This window comes from Ambystoma mexicanum, chromosome 13, assembly GCF_040938575.1.
Source record: "Ambystoma mexicanum isolate Mex_15411 chromosome 13, UKY_AmexF1_1, whole genome shotgun sequence".
NCBI lineage: Eukaryota > Metazoa > Chordata > Amphibia > Caudata > Ambystomatidae > Ambystoma > Ambystoma mexicanum.
In genome coordinates, this window is record NC_090938.1 from 821,791,802 (window position 1) to 821,818,253 (window position 26,452).

The 26,452-nt window shown below is 61.0% G+C and overlaps 1 protein-coding gene across 3 annotated transcripts in view; it reads right to left on the minus strand.

Moving 5' to 3' along the window:
* The window catches only part of GTF2H4 (general transcription factor IIH subunit 4), a 70,864-nt gene that overhangs the window by 43,923 nt on the left and 489 nt on the right, over nucleotides 1-26,452 (minus strand). For all 3 annotated transcript variants that reach the window (XM_069635311.1, XM_069635310.1, XM_069635312.1), the window contains exons 2-9: nucleotides 11,899-12,018; nucleotides 6,314-6,418; nucleotides 5,114-5,245; nucleotides 4,570-4,666; nucleotides 4,060-4,148; nucleotides 1,710-1,818; nucleotides 821-889; nucleotides 496-579 (exon numbers count right to left, since the gene is read on the minus strand). In XM_069635311.1, coding sequence (XP_069491412.1) covers nucleotides 496-579; nucleotides 821-889; nucleotides 1,710-1,818; nucleotides 4,060-4,148; nucleotides 4,570-4,666; nucleotides 5,114-5,245; nucleotides 6,314-6,418; nucleotides 11,899-12,017 — 804 coding nt within the window. In that variant the 5' untranslated portion in view covers nucleotide 12,018. The remainder of the gene's footprint in view (nucleotides 1-495; nucleotides 580-820; nucleotides 890-1,709; nucleotides 1,819-4,059; nucleotides 4,149-4,569; nucleotides 4,667-5,113; nucleotides 5,246-6,313; nucleotides 6,419-11,898; nucleotides 12,019-26,452) is intronic.

The window sequence follows — 26,452 nt, forward strand, 5'->3', positions numbered from 1 at the left end:
GCCCGGGAAGGTAAGCTCACTAGTTATATTGTGGTTTTGCAAGGAGGAACCTGGCCCTACTAAGAACCGGGAGAACTTTTTGTAGGAACACTTAACTTCGCCAATAGACCCTTTCTTTTGTCCAGTAGTCTCCGAGCATTGCCCCATTATGGAGGATAACCAATCTGGCAACGTTTATTCTACTCTGACCCTGCTTGCTTACATTGGACAACACTTGTACACAATGTCTGGTCTCGATAGCTCTGCTGTGTGACACACTATGTGACAACCCTCACAGAGGCTTTTCACTTAGTGTGAATGGTGTACTGAACCTCTGTGCTCAAAGGGATCTCTGTTCCTATCAGGAGCAGCCTCCCAAAAGCCATGCTCCTATGTCAAAGTCCAGAGAGACTCTCTGCCCATCAAGCAAAAACTCACAAAAGCCTCACCTTGGAGGTGAAAGTCAGAGGAAGATACGCCCAGAGGGTGAAAACCCCATAGATGTTTCCAGCCTACCTTTCTCTGAAACACCAGTCCAAACTCCCGCAGGTGCTGCAAGAAGGTGAGAAGAGAGTCCCCCATGCCTTCCACTGAGTAGTCCTGGAGGAAGAAGAGGCAAACAGAAGTGTGTGAGTAGACAGCCAAGCTGTGTGTCAGCAAGGACCATAGTCACAAACCCACACCCTCCAGTCTTCCACCCCAGTCCTATCCGTGCTCTGCAGTCTCACAGTCGCGTTTGTTATTTATCTCTGCTGTCACCATCTTGCACACACATACTGAACCTTCTCATCTCACAGTGCGGCACTTGCTCTTTTCCACGTCGAAGCATGTTGGCCCTCACCTTGCCCAGGGTGGAGAAGCTGAGCTGGAACATGAAGGAGAGTATTTCGACCAGGTCCATTCCACGGGACTGTTGGAGTAAGTGATGGCGGTGTCATTAGCACAGGTGGGTCTGCCAATCTTATGGTTTGGTTCCTCTCTCCATTAGAGAAGGGTTATCTAAGACCCCAGTCTGCATCCTCCCTCCACCCAGCAAATCATCTTCCCCAGACAAACGAGTCTCTGGCCTATGACTTATCCGACACTCCTAGAATCCCATAATCCCTGTACTGCCTGGTGGCTCTGCCATGCCTAAAACCCAGGACCATCCCCTCAGTCCACAGTATCGGTCACCCCGTACAACGTATGGAGCCCACCCCTATCCAGAGGGTCTGCCACTCTACCCACCCCCATCCAGAGGGTCTGCCACTCTAAAGACCGTGGCTGCCTGCCCTGCTCTTGGTGCATCTGCAGCATCTTTGATCCCACTGGTGGATAGGCCACTAAAGTGACCCTTTAAACCCTCTCAAATAAACACAGACTGACACCAACACATGTGAACAAGAACCATTTTATGGAGCAGGTAAAAATCCAGAGACGTCTTGAGACCCCACACCAACGAGTGAGTCTGGACCCCCACACCAGCAGGTAGCTCCATCAATTATTGGTGCAAACTGGCAAGAATACAAAGAAAAAAACAAACACTTCCCCGTGTTGCCCCCAAACACATCAGACAATTTAAAAAAGGCAATAATTTCTAAAAGCCCTGACTCCCAACTCCATCCCGTGCACGGTTACTACTTTTAGGATCGCCCCCACACCCTCCCATTCTTCCTGATTAACGCTCTTTGGTGGTGCAGGATATTTGCACTCTAAGACTTGCACCTATGGGCCAGTTGTCAAAGGCTCACCTCCGCGGACTTCAGATACTGCAACATGAAGTACCAGAGCTGAGATGCGGTGTCCAGGAGCAGGAACTGGAAGCCAGCCGAGGAGATGCACGGGGCCTCGCCGGGGTCACTACAGAGGAAGGGCAAACAAAACAGACTCACAATGAAGCAAAGAACCGTGGGCGATGTCCAAGGAGACAAGAGTGACTGAACAGGGAGAAACGCATGTTGGGGTTCTTCAGAGGAGGGGTCTCCTGGAGCACCAGCACGGTGGTTTACTACAGGTTACAGCTTTCCAGTGCTCTTGTGAGGAAGAGACAAACAAAGCGCATGTAGCAGAAACCTCGTCATTTTCAGCTCACAGTTCAGCTCCATGTGACAGTAAAGAGAAATATGTGGATGTAACTAGAAGCAGTAGGGGGTGAAGGGGTCACAGTTGAGACTTGCAACTAAACTCTAAAAGAGGTTACCCCACACCTCCATCATACAGCTTCCCTATGAAATGGATCAGAAAGGTGCAGTGGGTTTACAATGTAAAGACATTTGCGGTCATTAACCACGAACTAGCAAAAAGAATTATCACTAATTTTATAACGAAGCAGAAGAGCATCTATTTTAAGTAAAGGAAGCAAGACTTTCTTTTATGTACAGGCCCATTGCTGTAGTCATGGGCTAAACAGATAATTAGTTACAAAGCTCAACTGGAGTTTACCATCAATCTCACACATTGAAGGCCAGCCCTTTCACAATTTATCGCTGTTATCTGAAGGTTATTTTTGCGACAGTAGTCTGGGTGTTAAGGGCTCTTTGGATTTATGATTCTTGAACTTTTACTAATCGTACATTCTAGAGATCAGCTTTACCAAACCTCTTTCCACCTTTCTCTCCAGTGTGTGTTTGTTTTCACAGTGTTCTGGGTCATGTCACTACTGGAACCAGAGTGGCTTTAGCCTTCAAAGTTGCCCATGCGTGGTCTTCTGGGCCACTTCCCTATTGGAACCAGAGTGGGCTTAGCACATGGTTGCCCTTGTGTGGCTCTGTGGTGCACAGTCTTCTGGGCCACTCCCCTATTGGAACCAGAGTGGGCTCAGCCTTCCAAGGTTTCCCTTGCCTAGCTCCGTGTTTCATAGTCTTCTGGGCTACTTCCCTATTGGAAGCAGAGTGGCCTTAGCCTTCAAAGTTGCCCATGCGTGGTCTTCTGGGCCACTTCCCTATTGGAACCAGAGTGGCCTTAGCCTTCAAAGTTGCCCATGCGTGGTCTTCTGGGCCACTTCCCTATTGGAACCAGAGTGGCCTTAGCCTTCAAAGTTGCCCATGCGTGGTCTTCTGGGCCACTTCCCTATTGGAACCAGAGTGGCCTTAGCCTTCAAAGTTGCCCATGCGTGGTCTTCTGGGCCACTTCCCTATTGGAACCAGAGTGGCCTTAGCCTTCAAAGTTGCCCATGCGTGGTCTTCTGGGCCACTTCCCTATTGGAACCAGAGTGGCCTTAGCCTTCAAAGTTGCCCATGCGTGGTCTTCTGGGCCACTTCCCTATTGGAACCAGAGTGGCCTTAGCCTTCAAAGTTGCCCATGCGTGGTCTTCTGGGCCACTTCCCTATTGGAAGCAGAGTGGCCTTAGCCTTCAAAGTTGCCCATGCGTGGTCTTCTGGGCCACTTCCCTATTGGAACCAGAGTGGGTTTAGCCTTCAAGGTTGCCCATTCAAGGTTCTGAGGAAACAACTTGCAGCCAAATGCTATTTGTGCAGTGTTAGGAGATAACATATCCTGTGTCATATGTTTAGCATTGGGTATGGTTTCATTTTTTATTCTTAACGTTTTTTTCCAATGAAGTCAGTCCATATGGTAAGCACTGTGATTTTCGGATGCATGTGTGGTCTGTAGGCCTTTTTTCCGATTTACTGACCTGAATATTTAGTGCTCATATGCCATGTTGAAGCCCGGAAATGACCTACAGAGAAAGGAAAGCGTCTACAGGCCTTTGAAGGCAACCAGACACTGGTGCAGGCAGCAATGATACCAACTGTCCTAAGTTGCTGTGATTGGTGTCCTTATCCAGCACACTCACCTCTTCATGAGCCCTGCCTGGGTGAGCAGTTGGGCCAGGTCCTGTTATGCAGCACACTCACCTCTTCATGAGCCCTGCCTGGGTGAGCAGTTGGGCCAGGTCCTGTTATGCAGCACACTCACCTCTTCATGAGCCCTGCCTGGGTGAGCAGTTGGGCCAGGTCCTGTTATGCAGCACACTCACCTCTTCATGAGCCCGGCCTGGGTGAGCAGTTGGGCCAGGTCCTGTTATGCAGCACACTCACCTCTTCATGAGCCCGGACTGGGTGAGCAGTTGGGCCAGGTCCTGTTATGCAGCACACTCACCTCTTCATGAGCCCGGCCTGGATGAGCAGCTGGGCCAGGTCCTGGCTGACGGCTGCACTTGGAGAGCCCACCATGAAATGCAGAATCACCTACAAGAACACGCAAGATGTACATAAGAAATCACAAACCTACTACCAACCTGCATGTCCCATGTCCACGCATCCCTGTCCCATGTGGTTTTGCCAAGATCCCCACGCCATCATTTACACAAAGAAATATAGCTCAGTGAGTTACAAGTTTCTAGACATCCTGTGTTTAAGTTGCAGGACACATGTTTGCAGCAGGCTTGACTCATCCCTACATTTTTACAAGGTTTGGGTAATAACGACTAATGTACGGCACTTAAAAGCAAGAAGAATCCATCTTCAAGCGCTACATAAATGTGTGACATTCTTCATCTCTTCAGAGGACCCGCTTAATCACACAGCAAGCAGAAAAGGATACACATCATACAGCTGCCCACCCCTGAAGTACAATGCTTCTCCCTATTGGCTTAATCTGGGCACTCACCTCCCACCTCTCCTCTGCGTACTTGTCTAGTGAAAGCACATCCCGGGCATGTCGATCTCGACCCAGTTGGCTGCCGTCATCGGCCCAAGCTTTGCCGCTGGCCAGAAGAAACAAGAGAGAAGTGTCTGTAAGCGCAAATGAGGTAGAGGGGTAAACTGGGGTGGAGGGAGTACATTGGGGTGAGGATTTCCTGGCATGGGCAATGAAGGAAGAAGTCTCAGTGCCTTGCTGCTCAAACAGCATTAATACTTTGGAGGTGCAGTGGATTAGTAGATGAGGCCAGCGATGAATAGCTGAAGAAACTAAAATGTGACTTGCAGCCCTGCAATGCTGCAGCCCCCACTGCCCTGCCCCCAAAACAAACTGCCATGCTCCAATACCCACTGCCCTGCCCAAAAACCAAATGCCATGCCCCCCAATCCCGACATGCCCCAAAACCAAGTGCCCTGCCATGCCCCCACAACACCGACATGCCCCACAGCCCTGTTCAGACACCTGCACATTGGACCTTCATGAATACTTTTAGAAGACTGGCAGTACTCACCCGCCGAGCAGTGCGATCCGCAAATTCTCCTTAAAGGTGGGGTTAAGCAGGAGCCCTTGCAGTCCTCCGGGGAGCTGCTGTGTGTGCCACAATCGCAGACCGGACAAGACCTCTGTGCTTTCCTCGTGTTCCCTGAGCAGTTAGAAATCGCAAAGCACAGAATATTTACAAGAATACTAGGCTACATAAGAAAAACAAATCTTTGCAATGTAGTTTAAATAATACGTTCGCCCAGAAGCCCAGCAGGGCTAATAAGGCACTTCTCTGGACCTACCTGCGGCATCTAGGACATGATGAGCTATGAAGTGGAGAAAGGAAGTATGTGTCCCGCACTGTGGGATGGTTGCAAAGAGAAGAGTATAGCTCTGAGGTAATCACTTGCAAAGAGCACACACTCGCAATGAGTACACCTTGTACCTTTGACAGAGCATACTATGTAATTACTGTATATATGTACTTGCAACTTTATTTTAACTGCCTACACCATGCAACATGTGTAAGCTATTGTATAATTATTATTGTATATATGTGTATATGTAACCTGGGCTATACATGCGACCAGATGCCTCAGGGCCAGGGGCGCTTTACAAATAAAAAAAATACAAACACAAATACACACACTCCTGAAAGTGCCACTGGGGGATTGTGCCTAAACAGTTCACCTTGAAAAACCTAACTGATCATTTCACTGCTGCTCTCGTTTCACAGGGACAAGAGAATGCTTGTGCTGGCATAAACCATGTGTGTGGTGCGGGAGTATGGGAGGGCGTGTGGTGCCGGAGTAGGAGGGCGTGGCAGATGATGCCGGAGTGGGGGGGGGTTTGGTGAAGGTGTGTGTGTAGTGCGGTGTGTGGGATGCAGGACCGTGGGAGTGCCGAAGTGAGGCATGTGGTGCGGGAGTGTGTGGGGAGTGCCGGAGTGGGGCGTGTGGCGCGCGAGTGTGTGGGGTGCAGAGTTTGTGGGGAGAGCCGGAGTGGGGCATGTGGAGCAGGATTGTGTGTGGTGCAGAGTGCAGGAGCATGGGAGTGTATGTGGCACAGGAGTGTGGGGATAGCCGGAGTGGGGACATGTGGTGCAGGAGTGTGTGGGGGGTGCGGGAGTTTGTTGAGAGCCGAGTGGGTGCATGAGTGTGGGCATACACTCACATTAAAGACTTAAAGACTGTGCTTGCATTTTTAGCCTGACTGGTGTTGCACTCACTTTTGATTCTCCTTCTTGACCCACTGTGCAACTGCTGCCTGGGGGATTGGTTGGTCCAGGAACAACATTCGCATCACATAGTTCTTGGCCAATCCGGGCAGTTCTCTGTAAAAGAAAACAAAAAACAAAGCTGAACCAGCTGAGAATTCGAGCTACAGACCAAATATGTATCTAAGCAGCAATGAACTTGCCTGCTTTAGGTTTACAGACGCACACATTTTAGCGATCATGTAAAGTCTTGCACTGGTGCTTTGCGAGAGGTCAGTGTGGAGTCCTTACCGTTGGGTAGATGTGGTCTTGCCATTTAAAAGCAGAGGCTAGGACTGCACCAAGACACCAACTTTTGTGGGTTTTCAGTAGATGCCCTTTGTGTAGATTTTACGCCACTGGTGCAGGGGGGACGTGGCTATTGTTAGGACCAGCGCAATCTTTAGGGGGATAAGTCCCAACAAGAGTCGTATAAGGTGAAAGGTCATTTTAGGACATTGACTTGCACCACGAAGGACCAATTGCATTGAAACTCATCCTCCGATTATGGACCGCATGATAGATCACAGACAGCAAGCGAAATTTGGACAACCATGTAAATGGGAGAGGACATGGGTCTAGAAGCCAAACCTTGGTCATTTGCTTCGTGGTCATCCATCCATGAAGCGGTGGGACCACTTGGCAGCCACTGGCACTCCCCTGCAATCGGAGGAGCAGCAGGTGTCATGATAGTGCATTGGACTAGTCGATACTGAGGGTTTGGCCCAACGAGATCAAGTGGGTGCAGAAGAGGATCGGCTGCAGGGCTGATCCACAGGGCTCTCCAGAGCCGATACGATCAGTAGATGACACACACTGCCCATTTCACTGGGGAGGCACGGTATGAACGAAAGGAAATTAACCACTTCAGTGCAGTTACTTTCTTGGGTTTAGGCATGCTGATAGCATGGCTTTGTTAGCTGTTGTTAAGGACTGTGAGAGACTGAACAGGATCAGTGGACAGGCCAGAGCTTGGTTTCTAGATCTAAGTACCTCTTCTCTGCTGAAGGGGGATTGCTGGGCTGCAGTGCAGGCTGGCCTGGTTTCTAGGTCTAAGCACCTCTTCTCTGCTGAAGGGGGATTGCTGGACTGCAGTGGACAGGCCAGAGCCTGGTTTCTAGATCTAAGCACCTCTTCTCTGCTGAAGGGGGATTGCTGGGCTGCAGTGCATGCTGGCCTGGTTTCTAGGTCTAAGCACCTCTTCTCTGCTGAAGGGGGATTGCTGGACTGCAGTGGACAGGCCAGAGCCTGGTTTCTAGATCTAAGCACCTCTTCTCTGCTGAAGGGGGATTGCTGGACTGCAGTGGACAGGCCAGAGCCTGGTTTCTAGATCCAAGTACCTCTTCTCTGCTGAAGGGGGATTGCTGGACTGCAGTGGACAGGCATGAGCCTGGTTTCTAGATCTAAGCACCTCTTCTCTGCTGAAGGGGGATTGCTGGACTGCAGTGGACAGGCCAGAGCCTGGTTTCTAGATCCAAGTACCTCTTCTCTGCTGAAGGGGGATTGCTGGACTGCAGTGGACAGGCATGAGCCTGGTTTCTAGATCTAAGCACCTCTTCTCTGCTGAAGGGGGATTGCTGGACTGCAGTGGACAGGCCAGAGCCTGGTTTCTAGATCCAAGTACCTCTTCTCTGCTGAAGGGGGATTGCTGGACTGCAGTGGACAGGCATGAGCCTGGTTTCTAGATCTAAGCACCTCTTCTCTGCTGAAGGGGGATTGCTGGACTGCAGTGGACAGGCCAGAGCCTGGTTTCTAGATCCAAGCACCTCTTCTCTGCTGAAGGGGGATTGCTGGACTGCAGTGGACAGGCCAGAGCCTGGTTTCTAGATCTAAGCACCTCTTCTCTGCTGAAGGGGGATTGCTGGACTGCAGTGGACAGGCCAGAGCCTGGTTTCTAGATCTAAGCACCTCTTCTCTGCTGAAGGGGGATTGCTGGACTGCAGTGGACAGGCCAGAGCCTGGTTTCTAGATCCAAGGACCTCTTCTCTGCTGAAGGGGGATTGCTGGGCTGCAGTGGACAGGCAGGAGCCTGATTTCTAGGTCTAAGCACCTTTTCTCTGCTGAAGGGGGATTGCTGGGCTGCAGTGCAGGCTGGCCTAGTTTCTAGGTCTAAGCACCTCTTCTCTGCTGAAGGGGGATTGCTGGACTCCAGTGGACAGTCCAGAGCCTGGTTTCTAGATCTAAGCACCTCTTCTCTGCTGAAGGGGGATTGCTGGACTGCAGTGGACAGGCCAGAGCCTGGTTTCTAGATCTAAGCACCTCTTCTCTGCTGAAGGGGGGTGGCTGGGCTGCAGTGTAGGCTGGCCTGGTAATCCTGCAAGAGATTGTTGGATTTGAGGGGAGATGAGATTTGTGAGGAATTACTTTGGCCTGAAGGTCAGCAGTGGGCTGATAGCTTGTTCAGCCATCATAGGGTGGAAGGGTACCCGGACCTCAGGCGCAGCAGTGGGCTGCTTGAATAAATGGATAAGGATGGAATGCTCAGCAATCAGAGGGTGGCAGGGTACCAGGACCTACTTGAGTTAAGTAATGACGGTACGCTCAGCCATCATATGGCAGGGGCGGGGGGGGGGATGCCGGGACCTCCAGGTCAGCAGTGGGCTGCTTGAGGTGGGTAATGACAGTATGCTCAGCCATCATATTGGAGGGGGGAGGGTACCGGGACCTCCAGGTCAGCAGTGGGCTTCTTGAGTAAATGGGCAATGATGGCATCTTCAGCCATCACAGGGTGTGTTGGGAAGGGAACTAACCCATCCCACCTCCCTAGGCATTTCAGGGTCAGGCGGGTCCCATTAGAAGATCTCTGGTAGCCCAGGGGGGGCCGCCTAAGAGTCCCCACACCATCATAACATTGTACGGAATTTAGCCGATTTAGACATAATGCGCACCTATAAGTAGATGGCATCTTGTAACCATGGTCAAAGCATAGGGCCTGCATGGCCAAGTAGTATTTAGCGTGTTAAGCGTAGGCCGCAAATCTAACGGGAGAACCCGAACAGGCCCAAGCGCTGACGAGGGAAGCCCATGCTGCCAACTTCCACTGAAACCATCCCTTGTTCTAAAACTGTTGCCAATATGTCTGTTCTAAGAAGGAATGTGTCCTGCAAGGCCACAAGACAGTGCTAGGCACCTTGGTATACAAGTTATCACAGACAGACTTAAGCAGGCCTCCAACCCCCACCCACCCAGCCAACCAACCACAAGTTATGGCTCCTGCCCATGTCCCAGCCCAGAGATCCCTTAATTCCAAGATACTAGCTGACCCCGGACCACCGACCATAACCCAACCAACCATAAAGGATCCAAGAACATGGTCGCCCCACCTTTATTTCATAAGGACATTTGTAATGAGAGGTACAGGGAGGGGTAAATTATAGTTCAAAAGTGAGGATGGAGGCCTTGGAAGCCCAGGGACACGATCGGGAGGAGTGAAGTGTGTGTTTGTAAGTGTATGTGTGTGACCTCGGAACCCTACCCCCCCCCCATGTGCCAGTCTTCTGAGCATGCCAGGTGCACTGTATGATAGAGTATCACTATTTCAAATGTAGCCAATTGCTCCTTTGGCCTTGGTTCCCTGGAGATGATGAGCCCGGCAGACCTCACGTGATGGAAAACGGACCACTGGGCTGAGACCAATGGCCTGGCATCCCTATAGAGCAGGTCGCTCATGTATAGGGTCGTACCAACCAGCCACACAGGTTTTTACTATATGTAATTAGGTCATTGGTGATGCTGTGCTCCTTTTTAAGCTTCTGCTTGTACCCTTTTTCATCACAACGTTCCTTGGCAGGAGAGTTCTTAGCTGGCACACGTATTTTGTAGAAATAAAAACTTGTTATCCTTCCAAGAGTTTCTTGGGCCTTTTTCTGTAGTGGGTTGTCATTTTTCTAGTGTGAGCGTTTAGGGGCGTGCTTTCAGGTGGAAGGGTGTCGGGACCTCCAGGTCATCAGTGGGTTGCTTGAACAAACAAGTAATGATGGTATGATATCGCGAGTTAAGACAGGAGTGGAAGGACAAGATCACTTTAGACCCCGGAGCTGCAGATGTTTGTTGAGAAGCTGCAAGCAATACTTCCCTCGTTATGCAGTCACACTCTGAAATTCGCTCGCGGTGTTGGCTCGGAATGCCCCCACAATTCTCCAAATTTTGAAAATCTCTCAAAACATGGCTCTTTCAACAACACTTGACCAAGGACCAATTCACGCAAATAGCGATGGACAGAGCTCACAGTACTGCGCTACTGTTAAAAGATGCCAGCCCAAATGCTGGCTACCCACGCTCTGCGGTGCTCCTGAGCTAGGTCCAGGGTTCAGAACTCGCAGGAGCTGGGAGCTATTTAGTTCCTGGTTATAGCCAAGGGGAGCTTGGTTAGCTTGAAACCAACAGCTACCAGGAGCTACTCCTGGGGCAAATGGGGTCATACAAATCTAGCTATTTGATTATAACTATGTATGTTTGGGAATGTATATTAAAAACACACACTTAAAAAAGGACATTTAAAACATTGGATAACATGAAGTGGACAAAAAGTGAGCTTGCATCTTGTGCAAAGTTAGATTTGCTGCGCAGCCTGTACTACCTCCTGGTTCTCCACAGGTAGCTCCTGCCTAAAAGATGATGCGCTATACCCAGTAGCTGCTTTCTCGAATCCCTATACCCAGTAGCTCCTTTCTCGATGCCCTATACCCAGTAGCTGCTTTCTCGATGCCCTATACCCAGTAGCTGCTTTCTGCTCCTGGTCAACAAATGCCAATTTCGATCCCGTAGGTCCACGCTTTAAACAATACCAGACAAGTTTGTAGGCCAACAAGAACACATAGGATAATTAATGACAAGCTTGACATGTGCCCACCTAGCAGACGCGTTTACCAGAAGCGGATGATAGAGCTTGGCAGGCTATGACACTTGCTCAAATAACGTGCACATAACTGAGGAGTCACAGATAAGAAACCCTGCACGTAAACTGTGCGACCAAAAGAATCTTGTTCAGTGAGGCGATACCTCTTATTAAGACACTTTGAATGCGCAGACCTGACATGTGAAACGAAATATAATTCGTGCCAGGCTCCCCTTTACGTTTGAAATGTGTGACAACACAGAGCACGGCACGTTTGGATGCAAATGCTGCTGGCAGCATAGGAAGGTGAGATTCCCTGGCTGTTTCACATGTCAGGTGTGCACAAAGTGTTTTCTAGTGTGCATGTCTATGTTTTACTGAATCCTGCTGAATTGCCTGTGTTCTTACAGATCAGCCACTGTAGGGTTGGGAAGTATGCAATAAAATTACGTTGCTGTTTAGTTGCACAACTCCATGATCCAGGAACCTTACAGGAATCGCTCGGGTGAGTGGTCAATGGTTGGGATAATGACCCTAATTCAACGTACAGTTCTAGACTTTGCGGTGGCCAATAGCTTCAGGGCATGCCATTATTCCACGATAATGACCCCTCTCGGTCTATAAAGAATAATGAAAACCCAAGATCCCCCTAGCGAGGCTCTAGTCATCCAGGGCTGGATTACCGCTGGCACAGCACACAAAGGGACCCGCTCCTACGCACCGGAAGACAGCAAGACACGTAGCAGGGTGGTTGTAGAGGCGGTCAAGCAGCGCTGGGGTGAGCTCCTGAAGGTATTCATGCAGGTTCTTGCACTTCAGGTGCACTCTCTCCAACTTCATCCTGGCAGGGCGCAAAATGTAAAACGAGGACAAGCCTGTGAGCAAACACCACGCACAGCTGCACACCTTGACACTCATCAACACAAAACTACAACTCCAAGAATTGGGAAATGAAAGCCCAGGGGTGTGGCACTGTCTTTCCAAAGATGTGGACTTTTCTTAATCAAGCCACATCTGCCAGCTTCTGAAGAGCTTCCATGCCCACTCTGACAGACAATGCGGTGGGAACCTTGACGCTCTGGCCCGTCTCCACTCGATCAGCACCTCTCAGCCCTGGGCCCTCTGTAGCGCACCCCTAGGCCTGCCCGTTCCAAAGATCTGGCTGCTCTCTCCTGCCCTGGGTCCTGGCAACTCCCAGACCCGACTCATGCCCAGGAGGCCCTCTCTCCTGCCCCACTGTCGCCTGCCCTGGGACCTGGCACCTCCCAGGCCCCACTCATTCCCGGGAGACACTCTCTCCTGCCCCATTGACGGCTGCCCTGGCACCTCCCAGACCCCACTCATGCCCAAGAGGCCCTCTGTCCTGCCCCACTGACGCCTGCCCTGGCACCTCCCAGACCCCACTCATGCCCAGGAGGCCCTCTGTCCTGCCCCACTGACGCCTGCCCTGGCACCTCCCAGGCCCCACTCATGCCCAAGAGGCCCTCTGTCCTGCCCCACTGACGCCTGCCCTGGCACCTCCCAGGCCCCACTCATGCCCAGGAGGCCCTCTCTCCTGCCCTGGCACCTCCCAGGCCCCACTCATGCCCAAGAAGCCCTCTGTCCTGCCCCACTGACGCCTGCCAGGCCCACTCATGCCCCAGAAGCCCTCTCTCCTGCCCCACTGACGCCTGCACTGGCACCTTCCAGGCCCCACTCATGCCCAGGAGGACCCCTCTCGTGTCCTGGCACCTCCCAGGCCCCACTCATGCCCACGTTGCCCTCTCTCCTGCCCCACTGACGCCTGCCCTGGGACCTCCCAGGCCCCACTAATGCCAAGGAGGCACTCTCTCCTGCCCACTGACGCCTGCCCTGGCACCTCCCAGGCCCCACTCATGCCCAGGAGGCACTCTCTCCTGCCCCACTGACGCCTGCCCTGGGACCTGGCACCTCCCAGGCCCCACTCATGCCCAGGAGGCCCTCTGTCCTGCCCCACTGACGCCTGCCCTGGCACCTCCCAGACCCCACTCATGCCCAGGAGGCCCTCTGTCCTGCCCCACTGACGCCTGCCCTGGCACCTCCCAGGCCCCACTCATGCCCAAGAGGCCCTCTGTCCTGCCCCACTGACGCCTGCCCTGGCACCTCCCAGGCCCCACTCATGCCCAGGAGGACCCCTCTCGTGTCCTGGCATCTCCCAGGCCCCACTCATGCCCAGGAGGCCCTCTCTCCTGCCCTGGCACCTCCCAGGCCCCACTCATGCCCAAGAGGCCCTCTGTCCTGCCCCACTGACGCCTGCCCTGGCACCTCCCAGGCCCACTCATGCCCCAGAGGCCCTCTCTCCTGCCCCACTGACGCCTGCCCTGGGACCTGGCACCTCCCAGGCCCCACTCATGCCCAGGAGGCACTCTCTCCTGTCCCACTGACGCCTGCCCTGGCACCTCCCAGGCCCCACTCATGCCCAGGTGGCACTCTCTCCTGCCCCACTGACGCCTGCCCTGGCACCTCCCAGGCCCCACTCATGGCCGGGAGGCACTCTCTCCTGCCCCACTGACGCCTGCCCTGGCACCTCCCAGGCCCCACTCATGCCCAGGAGGCACTCTCTCCTGCCCCACTGACGCCTGCCCTGGCACCTCCCAGGCCCCACTCATGCCCAGGAGGCACTCTCCTGCCCCACTGACGCCTGCCCTGGGACCTGGCACCTCCCAGGCCCCACTCATGCCCAGGAGGCCCTCTCTCCTGCCCCACTGACGCCTGCCCTGGCACCTCCCAGACCCCACTCATGCCCAGGAGGCCCTCTGTCCTGCCCCACTGACGCCTGCCCTGGCACCTCCCAGGCCCCACTCATGCCCAAGAGGCCCTCTGTCCTGCCCCAACTGACGCCTGCCCTGGCACCTCCCAGGCCCCACTCATGCCCAGGAGGCCCTCTCTCCTGCCTTGGCACCTCCCAGGCCCCACTCATGCCCAAGAGGCCCTCTGTCCTGCCCCACTGACGCCTGCACTGGCACCTTCCAGGCCCCACTCATGCCCAGGAGGACCCCTCTCGTGTCCTGGCACCTCCCAGGCCCCACTCATGCCCAAGTTGCCCTCTCTCCTGCCCCACTGACGCCTGCCCTGGGACCTGTTCCAGGCCCCACTCATGCCCAGGAGGCACTCTCTCCTGTCCCACTGACGCCTGCCCTGGCACCTCCCAGGCCCCACTCATGCCCAGGAGGCACTCTCTCCTGCCCTGGCACCTCCCAGGCCCCACTCATGGCCTGGAGGCCATCTCTCCTGCCCCACTGACGCCTGCCCTGGCACCTCCCAGGCCCCACTCATGCCCAGGAGGCCCTCTGTCCTGCCCCACTGACGCCTGCCCTGGCACCTCCCAGGCCCCACTCATGCCCAAGAGGCCCTCTGTCCTGCCCCACTGACGCCTGCCCTGGCACCTCCCAGGCCCCACTCATGCCCAGGAGGCCCTCTCTCCTGCCCTGGCACCCCCCAGGCCCCACTCATGCCCAAGAGGCCCTCTGTCCTGCCCCACTGACGCCTGCCCTGGCACCTCCTAGGCCCACTCATGCCCCAGAGGCCCTCTCTCCTGCCCCACTGACGCCTGCACTGGCACCTTCCAGGCCCCACTCATGCCCAGGAGGACCCCTCTCGTGTCCTGGCACCTCCCAGGCCCCACTCATGCCCAAGTTGCCCTCTCTCCTGCCCCACTGACGCCTGCCCTGGGACCTGGCACCTCCCAGGCCCCACTCATGCCCAGGAGGCACTCTCTCCTGTCCCACTGACGCCTGCCCTGGCACCTCCCAGGCCCCACTCATGCCCAGGAGGCACTCTCTCCTGCCCCACTGACGCCTGCCCTGGCACCTCCCAGGCCCCACTCATGGCTGGGAGGCCATCTCTCCTGCCCCACTGACGCCTGCCCTGGGACCTGGCACCTCCCAGGCCCCACTCATGCCCAGGAAGCCCTCTGTGCTGCCCCACTGACGCCTGCCCTGGCACCTCCCAGGCCCCACTCATGCCCGGGAGGCACTCTCTCCTGCCCCACTGACGCCTGCCCTGGCACCTCCCAGGCCCCACTCATGCCCGGGAGGCACTCTCTCCTGCCCCACTAACGCCTGCCCTGGCACCTCCCAGGCCCCACTCATGGCTGGGAGGCACTCTCTCCTGCCCCACTGACGCCTGCCCTGGCACCTCCCAGGCCCCACTCATGGCCGGGAGGCCATCTCTCCTGCCCCACTGACGCCTGCCCTGGCACCTCCCAGGCCCCACTCATGCCCAGAAGGCCCTCTGTCCTGCCCCACTGACGCCTGCCCTGGCACCTCCCAGGCCCCACTCATGCCCAGGAGGCCCTCTGTCCTGCCCCACTGACGCCTGCCCTGGCACCTCCCAGGCCCCACTCATGCCCAGGAGGCCCTCTCTCCTGCCCCACTGACGCCTGCCCTGGCACCTCCCAGGCCCCACTCATGCCCAGGAGGCCCCCTGTCCTGGCACCTCCCAGGCCCACTCATGCCCCAGAGGCCCTCTCTCCTGCCCCACTGACGCCTGCACTGGCACCTTCCAGGCCCCACTCATGCCCAGGAGGACCCCTCTCGTGTCCTGGCACCTCCCAGGCCCCACTCATGCCCAAGTTGCCCCCTCTCCTGCCCCACTGACGCCTGCCCTGGGACCTGGCACCTCCCAGGCCCCACTCATGCCCAGGAGGCACTCTCTCCTGTCCCACTGACGCCTGCCCTGGCACCTCCCAGGCCCCACTCATGCCCGGGAGGCACTCTCTCCTGCCCCACTGACGCCTGCCCTGGCACCTCCCAGGCCCCACTCATGGCCGGGAGGCACTCTCTCCTGCCCCACTGACGCCTGCCCTGGCACCTCCCAGGCCCCACTCATGGCCGGGAGGCCATCTCTCCTGCCCCACTGACGCCTGCCCTGGCACCTCCCAGGCCCCACTCATGCCCAGGAGGCCCTCTGTCCTGCCCCACTGACGCCTGCCCTGGCACCTCCCAGGCCCCACTCATGCCCAGGAGGCACTCTCTCCTGCCCCGACGCCTGCCCTGGCACCTCCCAGGCCCCACTCATGCCCAGGAGGCCCTCTCTCCTGCCCCACTGACGCCTGCCCTGGCACCTCCCAGGCCCCACTCATGCCCAGGAGGCCCTCTCTCCTGCCCTGGCACTTCCCAGGCCCCACTCATGCCCAAGAGGCCCTCTGTCCTGCCCCACTGACGCCTGCCCTGGCACCTCCAAGGCCCACTCATGCCCCAGAGGCCCTCTCTCCTGCCCCACTGACGCCTGCACTGGCACCTTCCAGGCCCCACTCATGCCCAGGAGGACCCCTCTCGTGTCCTGGCACCTCCCAGGCCCCACTCATGCCCAAGTTGCCCTCTCTCCTGCCCCACTGACGTCTGCCCTGGGACCTGGCACCTCCCTGGCCCCACTCATGCCCAGGAGGCACTCTCTCCTGCCCCACTGACGCCTGCCCTGGCACCTCCCAGGCCCACTCATGCCCCAGAGGCCCTCTCTCCTGCCCCACTGACGCCTGCACTGGCACCTTCCAGGTCCCACTCATGCCCAGGAGGACCCCTCGTGTCCTGGCACCTCCCAGGCCCCACTCATGCCCAAGTTGCCCTCTCTCCTGCCCCACTGACGCCTGCCCTGTGACCTGGCACCTCCCAGGCCCCACTCATGCCCAGGAGGCACTCTCTCCTGCCCCACTGACGCCTGCCCTGGCACCTCCCAGGCCCCACTCATGCCCAGGAGGCCCTCTCTCTCCTGCCCCACTGACGCCTGCCCTGGCACCTCCCAGGCCCCATCATGCCCAAGTTGCCCTCTCTCCTGCCCCACTGACGCCTGCCCTGGGACCTGGCACCTCCCAGGCCCCACTCATGCCCAGGAGGCACTCTCTCCTGCCCCACTGACGCCTGCCCTGGCACCTCCCAGGCCCCACTCATGCCCAGGAGGCACTCTCTCATGCCCCACTGACGCCTGCCCTGGCACCTCCCAGGCCCGACTCATGCCCAGGAGGCCCCCTCTCCTGCCCCACTGACGCCTGCCCTGGCACCTCCCAGGCTCCACTCATGGCCGGGAGGCCATCTCTCCTGCCCCACTGACGCCTGCCTTGGGACCTCCCAGGCCCCACTCATGCCCAGGAGGCCCTCTCTCCTGCCCCACTGACGCCTGCCCTGGCACCTCCCAGGCCCCACTCATGCCCAGGAGGCCCTCTCCTGCCCTGGCACCTCCCAGGCCCCACTCATGCCCAAGAGGCCCTCTGTCCTGCCCCACTGACGCCTGCCCTGGCACCTCCCAGGCCCACTCATGCCCCAGAGGCCCTCTCTCCTGCCCCACTGACGCCTGCACTGGCACCTTCCAGGCCCCACTCATGCCCAGGAGGACCCCTCTCGTGTCCTGGCACCTCCCAGGCCCCACTCATGCCCAAGTTGCCCTCTCTCCTGCCCCACTGACGCCTGCCCTGGGACCTGGCACCTCCCAAGCCCCACTCATGCCCAGGAGGCACTCTCTCCTGCCCCACTGACGCCTGCCCTGGCACCTCCCAGGCCCCACTCATGCCCAGGAGGCACTCTCTCCTGTCCCACTGACGCCTGCCCTGGCACCTCCCAGGCCCCACTCATGCCCAGGAGGCACTCTCTCCTGCCCCACTGACGCCTGCCCTGGCACCTCCCAGGCCCCACTCATGCCCAAGTTGCCCTCTCTCCTGCCCCACTGACGCCTGCCCTGGGACCTGGCACCTCCCAGGCCCCACTCATGCCCAGGAGGCACTCTCTCCTGCCCCACTGACGCCTGCCCTGGCACCTCCCAGGCCCGACTCATGCCCAGGAGGCCCCCTCTCCTGCCCCACTGACGCCTGCCCTGGCACCTCTCATGCCCAGGAGGCACTCTCTCCTGCCCCACTGACGCCTGCCCTGGCACCTCCCAGGCCCGACTCATGCCCAGGAGGCCCCCTCTCCTGCCCCACTGACGCCTGCCCTGGCACCTCCCAGGCCCCACTCATGCCCAGGAGGCCCTCTCTCCTGCCCCACTGACGCCTGCCCTGGCACCTCCCAGGCCCCACTCATGCCCAAGTTGCCCTCTCTCCTGCCCCACTGACGCCTGCCCTGGGACCTGGCACCTCCCAGGCCCCAATCATGCCCAGGAGGCCCTCTCTCCTGCCCCACTGACGCCTGCCCTGGCACCTCCCAGGCCCCACTCATGCCCAGGAGGCCCCCTCTCCTGCCCCACTGACGCCTGCACTGGCACCTCCCAGGCCCCACTCATGCCCAAGTTGCCCTCTCTCCTGCCCCACTGACGCCTGCACTGGCACCTCCCAAGCCCCACTCATGCCCAAATTGCCCTCTCTCCTGCCCCACCGACGCCTGCCCTGGCACCTCCCAGGCCCCACTCATGCCCAAGTTGCCCTCTCTCCTGCCCCACTGACGCCTGCCCTGGGACCTGGCACCTCCCAGGCCCCACTCATGCCCAGGAGGCCCACTCTCCTCCCCACTGACGCCTGCCCTGGCACCTCCCAGGCCCCACTCATGCCCAAGTTGCCCTCTCTCCTGCCCCACTGACGCCTGCCCTGGGACCTGGCACCTCCCAGGCCCCACTCATGCCCAGGAGGCACTCTCTCCTGCCCCGCTAACGCCTGCCCTGGCACCTCCCAGGCCCCACTCATGCCCAGGAGGCCCCCTCTCCTGCCCCACTGACGCCTGCCCTGGCACCTCCCAGGCCCCACTCATGGCCGGGAGGCACTCTCTCCTGCCCCACTGACGCCTGCCCTGGCACCTCCCAGGCCCCACTCATGCCCCAGAGGCCCTCTCTCCTGCCCCACTGACGCCTGCACTGGCACCTCCCAGGCCCCACTCATGCCCCGGAGGCCCGCTCTCCTGCCCCACTGACGCCTGAACTGGCACCTCCCAGGCCCCACTCATGCCCCGGAGGCCCTCTCTCCTGCCCCACTGACGCCTGCCCTGGCACCTCCCAGGCCCACTCATGCCCAGGAGGCCCTCTGTCCTGCCCCACTGACGTCTGCCCTGGCACCTCCCAGGCCCACTCATGCCCAGGAGGCCTTCTGTCCTGCCCCACTGACGCCTGCCCTGGCACCTCCCAGGCCCCACTCATGCCCAGGAAGCCCTCTCTCCTGCCCCACTGCCGCCTGCACTGGCACCTCCCAGGCCCCACTCATGCCCCGGAGGCCCTCTCTCCTGCCCCACTGACGCCTGCCCTGGCACCTCCCAGGCCCACTCATGCCCAGGAGGCCCTCTCTCCTGCCCCACTGACGCCTGCCCTGGCACCTCCCAGGCCCACTCATGCCCAGGAGGCCCTCTGTCCTGCCCCACTGACGCCTGCCCTGGGACCTGGCACCTCCCAGGCCCCACTCATGCCCAGGAGGCCTGCCCTGCCACCTCCCAGGCCCCACTCATGCCCAGGAAGCCCTCTCTCCTGCCCCACTGACGCCTGCACTGGCACCTCCCAGGCCCACTCATGCCCAGGAGGCCCTCTGTCCTGCCCCACTGACGCCTGCCCTGGCACCTCCCAGGCCCCACTCATGCCCAGGAAGCCCTCTCTCCTGCCCCACTGACGCCTGCACTGGCACCTCCCAGGCCCCACTCATGCCCAGAAGGCCCTCTCTCCTGCCCCACTGACGCCTGCACTGGCACCTCCCAGGCCCCACTCATGCCCCAGAGGCCCTCTCTCCTGCCCCACTGACGCCTGCCCTGGCACCTCCCAGGCCCACTCATGCCCACGAGGCCCTCTGTCCTGCCCCACTGACGCCTGCCCTGCCACCTCCCAGGCCCCACTCATGCCCAGGAGGCCCTCTCTCCTGCCCCACTGACGCCTGCCCTGCCACCTCCCAGGCCCCACTCATGCCCAGGAGGCCCTCTCTCCTGCCCCACTGACGCCTGCCCTGCCACCTCCCAGGCCCCACCCATGCCCAGGAGGCCCTCTCTCCTGCCCCACTGACGCCTGCCCTGCCACCTCCCAGGCCCCACTCATGCCCCGGAGGCCCTCTCTCCTGCCCCACTGACGCCTGCACTGGCACCTCCCAGGCCCCACTCATGCCCCGGAGGCCCTCTCTCCTGCCCCACTGACGCCTGCACTGGCACCTCCCAGGCCCCACTCATGCCCCGGAGGCCCTCTCTCCTGCCCCACTGACGCCTGCCCTGGCACCTCCCAGGCCCACTCATGCCCAGGAGGCCCTCTGTCCTGCCCCACTGACGCCTGCCCTGGCACCTCCCAGGCCCCACTCATGCCCAGGAGGCCCTCTCTCCTGCCCCACTGACGCCTGCACTGGCACCTCCCAGGCCCCACTCATGCCCCGGAGGCCCTCTCTCCTGCCCCACTGACGCCTGCCCTGGCACCTCCCAGGCCCCACTCATGCCCAGGAGGCCCCCTCTCCTGCCCCACTGACGCCTGCACTGGCACCTCCCAGGCCCCACTCATGCCCCAGAGGCCCTCTCTCCTGCCCCACTGACGCCTGCCCTGGCACCTCCCAGGCCCACTCATGCCCAGGAGGCCCTCTGTCCTGCCCCACTGACGCCTGCCCTGGCACCTCCCAGGCCCCACTCATGCCCAGGAGGCCCTCTCTCCTGCCCCACTGCCGCCTGCCCTGGCACCTCCCAGGCCCCACTCATGCCCAGGAGGCCCTCTCTCCTGCCCCACTGACGCCTGCCCTGGCACCTCCCAGGCCCCACTCATGCCCAGGAAGCCCTCTCTCCTGCCCCACTGACGCCTGCACTGGCACCTCCCAGGCCCCACTCATGCCCAGAAGGCCCTCTCTCCTGCCCCACTGACGCCTGCCCTGGCACCTCCCAGGCCCCACTCATGCCCTGGAGGCCCTCTCTCCTGCCCCACTGACGCCTGCCCTGGCACCTCCCAGGCCCACTCATGCCCAGGAGGCCCTCTGTCCTGCCCCACTGACGCCTGTCCTGCCACCTCCCAGGCCCCACTCATGCCCAGGAGGCCCTCTCTCCTGCCCCACTGACGCCTGCCCTGCCACCTCCCAGGCCCCACTCATGCCCAGGAGGCCCTCTCTCCTGCCCCACTGACGCCTGCCCTGCCACCTCCCAGGCCCCACAAATGCCCAGGAGGCCCTCTCTCCTGCCCCACTGACGCCTGCCCTGGCACCTCCCAGACCCCACTCATGCCCAGGAGGCCCTCTCTCCTGCCCCACTGACGCCTGCCCTGGCACCTCCCAGACCCCACTCATGCCCAGGAGGCCCTCTCTCCTGCCCCACTGACGCCTGCCCTGGCACCTCCAAGGCCCCACTCAAGCCCAGCAGGCCCTCTCCTGCCCCGGCACCTCCCAGGCCCCACTCATGCCCAAGAGGCCCTCTCTCCTGCCCCACTGACGCCTGCCCTGCAACCTCCCAGGCCCCACTCATGCCCAGGAGGCCCTCTCTCCTGCCCCACTGACGCCTGCCCTGGCACCTCCCAGGCCCCACTCATGCCCAGGAGGCCCTCTCTCCTGCCCCACTGACGCCTGCCCTGGCACCTCCCAGACCCCACTCATGCCCAGGAGGCCCTCTGTCCTGCCCCACTGACGCCTGCCCTGGCACCTCCCAGGCCCACTCATGCCCCAGAGGCCCTCTCTCCTGCCCCACTGACGCCTGCCCTGGCACCTCCCAGGCCCCACTCATGCCCAAGTTGCCCTCTCTCCTGCCCCACTGACGCCTGCCCTGGCACCTCCCAGGCCCCACTCATGCCCAGGAGGCACTCTCTCCTGCCCCACTGACGCCTGCCCTGGCACCTCCCAGGCCCCACTCATGCCCAGGAGGCACTCTCTCCTGCCCCACTGACGCCTGCCCTGGCACCTCCCAGGCCCCACTCATGCCCAGGAGGACCCCTCTCGTGTCCTGGCACCTCCCAGGCCCACTCATGCCCAGGAGGCCCTCTGTCCTGCCCCACTGACGCCTGCCCTGGGACCTGGCCCCTCCCAGGCCCCACTCATGCCCAGGAGGCACTCTCTCCTGTCCCACTGACGCCTGCTCATGCCCAGGAGGCCCTCTCTCCTGCCCCACTGACGCCTGCCCTGGCACCACCCAGGCCCCACTCATGCCCAGGTGGCCCTCTCTCCTGCCCCACTGACGCCTGCCCTGGCACCTCCCAGGCCCCACTCATGCCCAGGTGGCCCCCTCTCCTGCCCCACTGACGCCTGCCCTGGCACCTCCCAGGCCCCACTCATGCCCAAGTTGCCCTCTCTCCTGCCCCACTGACGCCTGCCCTGGCACCTCCCAGGCCCCACTCATGCCCAAGTTGCCCTCTCTCCTGCCCCACTGACGCCTGCCCTGGCACCTCCCAGGCCCCACTCATGCCCAGGTGGCCCTCTCTCCTGCCCCACTGACGCCTGCCCTGGCACCTCCCAGGCCCCACTCATGCCCAGGTTGCCCTCTCTCCTGCCCCACTGACGCCTGCCCTGGCACCTCCCAGGCCCCACTCATGCCCAAGTTGCCCTCTCTCCTGCCCCACTGACGCCTGCCCTGGCACCTCCCAGGCCCCACTCATGCCCAGGAGGCACTCTCTCCTGCCCCACTGACGCCTGCCCTGGCACCTCCCAGGCCCCACTCATGCCCAGGAGGCCCTCTCTCCTGCCCCACTGACGCCTGCCCTGGCACCTCCCAGGCCCCACTCATGCCCAGGAGGCACTCTCTCCTGCCCCACTGACGCCTGCCCTGGCACCTCCCAGGCCCCACTCATGCCCAGGAGGCACTCTCTCCTGCCCCACTGACGCCTGCCCTGGCACCTCCCAGGCCCCACTCATGCCCAGGAGGCCCTCTCTCCTGCCCCACTGACGCCTGCCCTGGCACCTCCCAGGCCCCACTCATGCCCAGGAGGCCCTCTCTCATGCCCCACTGACGCCTGCACTGGCACCTCCCAGGCCCCACTCATGCCCAGGAGGCACTCTCTCCTGCCCCACTGACGCCTGCCCTGGCACCTCCCAGGCCCCACTCATGCCCAGGAGGCACTCTCTCCTGCCCCACTGACGCCTGCCCTGGCACCTGCCAGGCCCGACTCATGCCCAGGAGGCCCTCTGTCCTGCCCCACTGACGCCTGCCCTGGCACCTCCCAGGCCCGACTCATGCCCAGGAGGCACTCTCTCCTGCCCCACTGACGCCTGCCCTGGCACCTCCCAGGCCCCACTCATGCCCAAGTTGCCCTCTCTCCTGCCCCACTGACGCCTGCCCTGGCACCTCCCAGGCCCCACTCATGCCCAGGTTGCCCTCTCTCCTGCCCCACTGACGCCTGCCCTGGCACCTCCCAGGCCCCACTCATGCCCAGGTGGCCCTCTCTCCTGCCCCACTGACGCCTGCCCTGGCACCTCCCAGGCCCCACTCATGCCCAAGTTGCCCTCTCTCCTGCCCCACTGACGCCTGCCCTGGCACCTCCCAGGCCCCACTCATGCCCAAGTTGCCCTCTCTCCTGCCCCACTGACGCCTGCCCTGGCACCTCCCAGGCCCCACTCATGCCCAGGAGGCCCTCTCTCCTGCCCCACTGACGCCTGCCCTGGCACCTCCCAGGCCCCACTCATGCCCAGGAGGCCCTCTGTCCTGCCCCACTGACGCCTGCCCTGGCACCTCCCAGGCCCCACTCATGCCCAGGAGGCCCTCTCTCCTGCCCCACTGACGCCTGCCCTGGCACCTCCCAGGCCCCACTCATGCCCAGGAGGCCCTCTCTCCTGCCCCACTGACGCCTGCCCTGGCACCTCCCAGGCCCCACTCATGCCCAAGTTGCCCTCTCTCCTGCCCCACTGACGCCTGCCCTGGCACCTCCCAGGCCCCACTCATGCCCAGGAGGCCCTCTCTCCTGCCCCACTGACGCCTGCCCTGGCACCTCCCAGGCCCCACTCATGCCCAGGAGGCCCTCTCTCCTGCCCCACTGACGCCTGCACTGGCACCTCCCAGGCCCCACTCATGCCCAGGAGGCACTCTCTCCTGCCCCACTGACGCCTGCCCTGGCACCTCCCAGGCCCGACTCATGCCCAGGAGGCACTCTCTCCTGCCCCACTGACGCCTGCCCTGGCACCTCCCAGGCCCGACTCGTGCCCAGGAGGCCCTCTCTCCTGCCCCACTGACGCCTGCCCTGGCACCTCCCAGGCCCCACTCATGCCCGGGAGGCCCTCTGTCCTGCCCCACTGACGCCTGCCCTGGCACCTCCCAGGCCCCACTCATGCCCGGGAGGCACTCTCTCCTGCCCCACTGACGCCTGCCCTGGCACCTCCCAGGCCCCACTCATGCCCAGGAGGCACTCTCTCCTGCCCCACTGACGCCTGCCCTGGCACCTCCCAGGGCCCACTCATGCCCAAGAGGCCCTCTGTCCTGCCCCACTGACGCCTGCCCTGGCACCTCCCAGGCCCACTCATGCCCCAGAGGCCCTCTCTCCTGCCCCACTGACGCCTGCCCTGGCACCTCCCAGGCCCCACTCATGCCCAGGAGGCCCTCTCTCCTGCCCCACTGACGCCTGCCCTGGCACCTCCCAGGCCCCACTCATGCCCAGGAGGCACTCTCTCCTGCCCCACTGACGCCTGCCCTGCCACCTCCCAGGCCCCACTCATGCCCAGGAGGCCCTCTCTCCTGCCCCACTGACGCCTGCCCTGGCACCTCCCAGGCCCCACTCATGCCCCGGAGGCCCTCTCTCCTGCCCCACTGACGCCTGCCCTGGCACCTCCCAGGCCCCACTCATGCCCAGGAGGCCCTCTCTCCTGCCCCACTGACGCCTGCCCTGGCACCTCCCAGGCCCCACTCATGCCCAGGAGGCCCTCTCCTGCCCTGGCACCTCCCAGGCCCCACTCATGCCCAAGAGGCCCTCTGTCCTGCCCCACTGACGCCTGCCCTGGCACCTCCCAGGCCCACTCATGCCCCAGAGGCCCTCTCTCCTGCCCCACTGACGCCTGCACTGGCACCTTCCAGGCCCCACTCATGCCCAGGAGGACCCCTCTCGTGTCCTGGCACCTCCCAGGCCCCACTCATGCCCAAGTTGCCCTCTCTCCTGCCCCACTGACGCCTGCCCTGGCACCTCCCAGGCCCCACTCATGGCCGGGAGGCCATCTCTCCTGCCCCACTGACGCCTGCCCTGGCACCTCCCAGGCCCCACTCATGCCCAGGAGGCCCTCTGTCCTGCCCCACTGACGCCTGCCCTGGCACCTCCCAGGCCCCACTCATGCCCAGGAGGCCCCCTGTCCTGCCCTGGCACCTCCCAGGCCCACTCATGCCCCAGAGGCCCTCTCTCCTGCCCCACTGACGCCTGCACTGGCACCTTCCAGGCCCCACTCATGCCCAGGAGGACCCCTCTCGTGTCCTGGCACCTCCCAGGCCCCACTCATGCCCAAGTTGCCCTCTCTCCTGCCCCACTGACGCCTGCCCTGGCACCTCCCAGGCCCCACTCATGGCCGGGAGGCCATCTCTCCTGCCCCACTGACGCCTGCCCTGGCACCTCCCAGGCCCCACTCATGCCCAGGAGGCCCTCTGTCCTGCCCCACTGACGCCTGCCCTGGCACCTCCCAGGCCCCACTCATGCCCAGGAGGCCCCCTGTCCTGCCCTGGCACCTCCCAGGCCCACTCATGCCCCAGAGGCCCTCTCTCCTGCCCCACTGACGCCTGCACTGGCACCTTCCAGGCCCCACTCATGCCCAGGAGGACCCCTCTCGTGTCCTGGCACCTCCCAGGCCCCACTCATGCCCAAGTTGCCCCCTCTCCTGCCCCACTGACGCCTGCCCTGGGACCTGGCACCTCCCAGGCCCCACTCATGCCCAGGAGGCCCCCCTCTCCTGCCCCACTGACGCCTGCCCTGGCACCTCCCAGGCCCCACTCATGCCCAGGAGGCCCTCTGTCCTGCCCCACTGACGCCTGCCCTGGCACCTCCCAGGCCCCACTCATGCCCAGGAGGCCCCCTGTCCTGCCCTGGCACCTCCCAGGCCCACTCATGCCCCAGAGGCCCTCTCTCCTGCCCCACTGACGCCTGCACTGGCACCTTCCAGGCCCCACTCATGCCCAGGAGGACCCCTCTCGTGTCCTGGCACCTCCCAGGCCCCACTCATGCCCAAGTTGCCCTCTCTCCTGCCCCACTGACGCCTGCCCTGGCACCTCCCAGGCCCCACTCATGGCCGGGAGGCCATCTCTCCTGCCCCACTGACGCCTGCCCTGGCACCTCCCAGGCCCCACTCATGCCCAGGAGGCCCTCTGTCCTGCCCCACTGACGCCTGCCCTGGCACCTCCCAGGCCCCACTCATGCCCAGGAGGCCCCCTGTCCTGCCCTGGCACCTCCCAGGCCCACTCATGCCCCAGAGGCCCTCTCTCCTGCCCCACTGACGCCTGCACTGGCACCTTCCA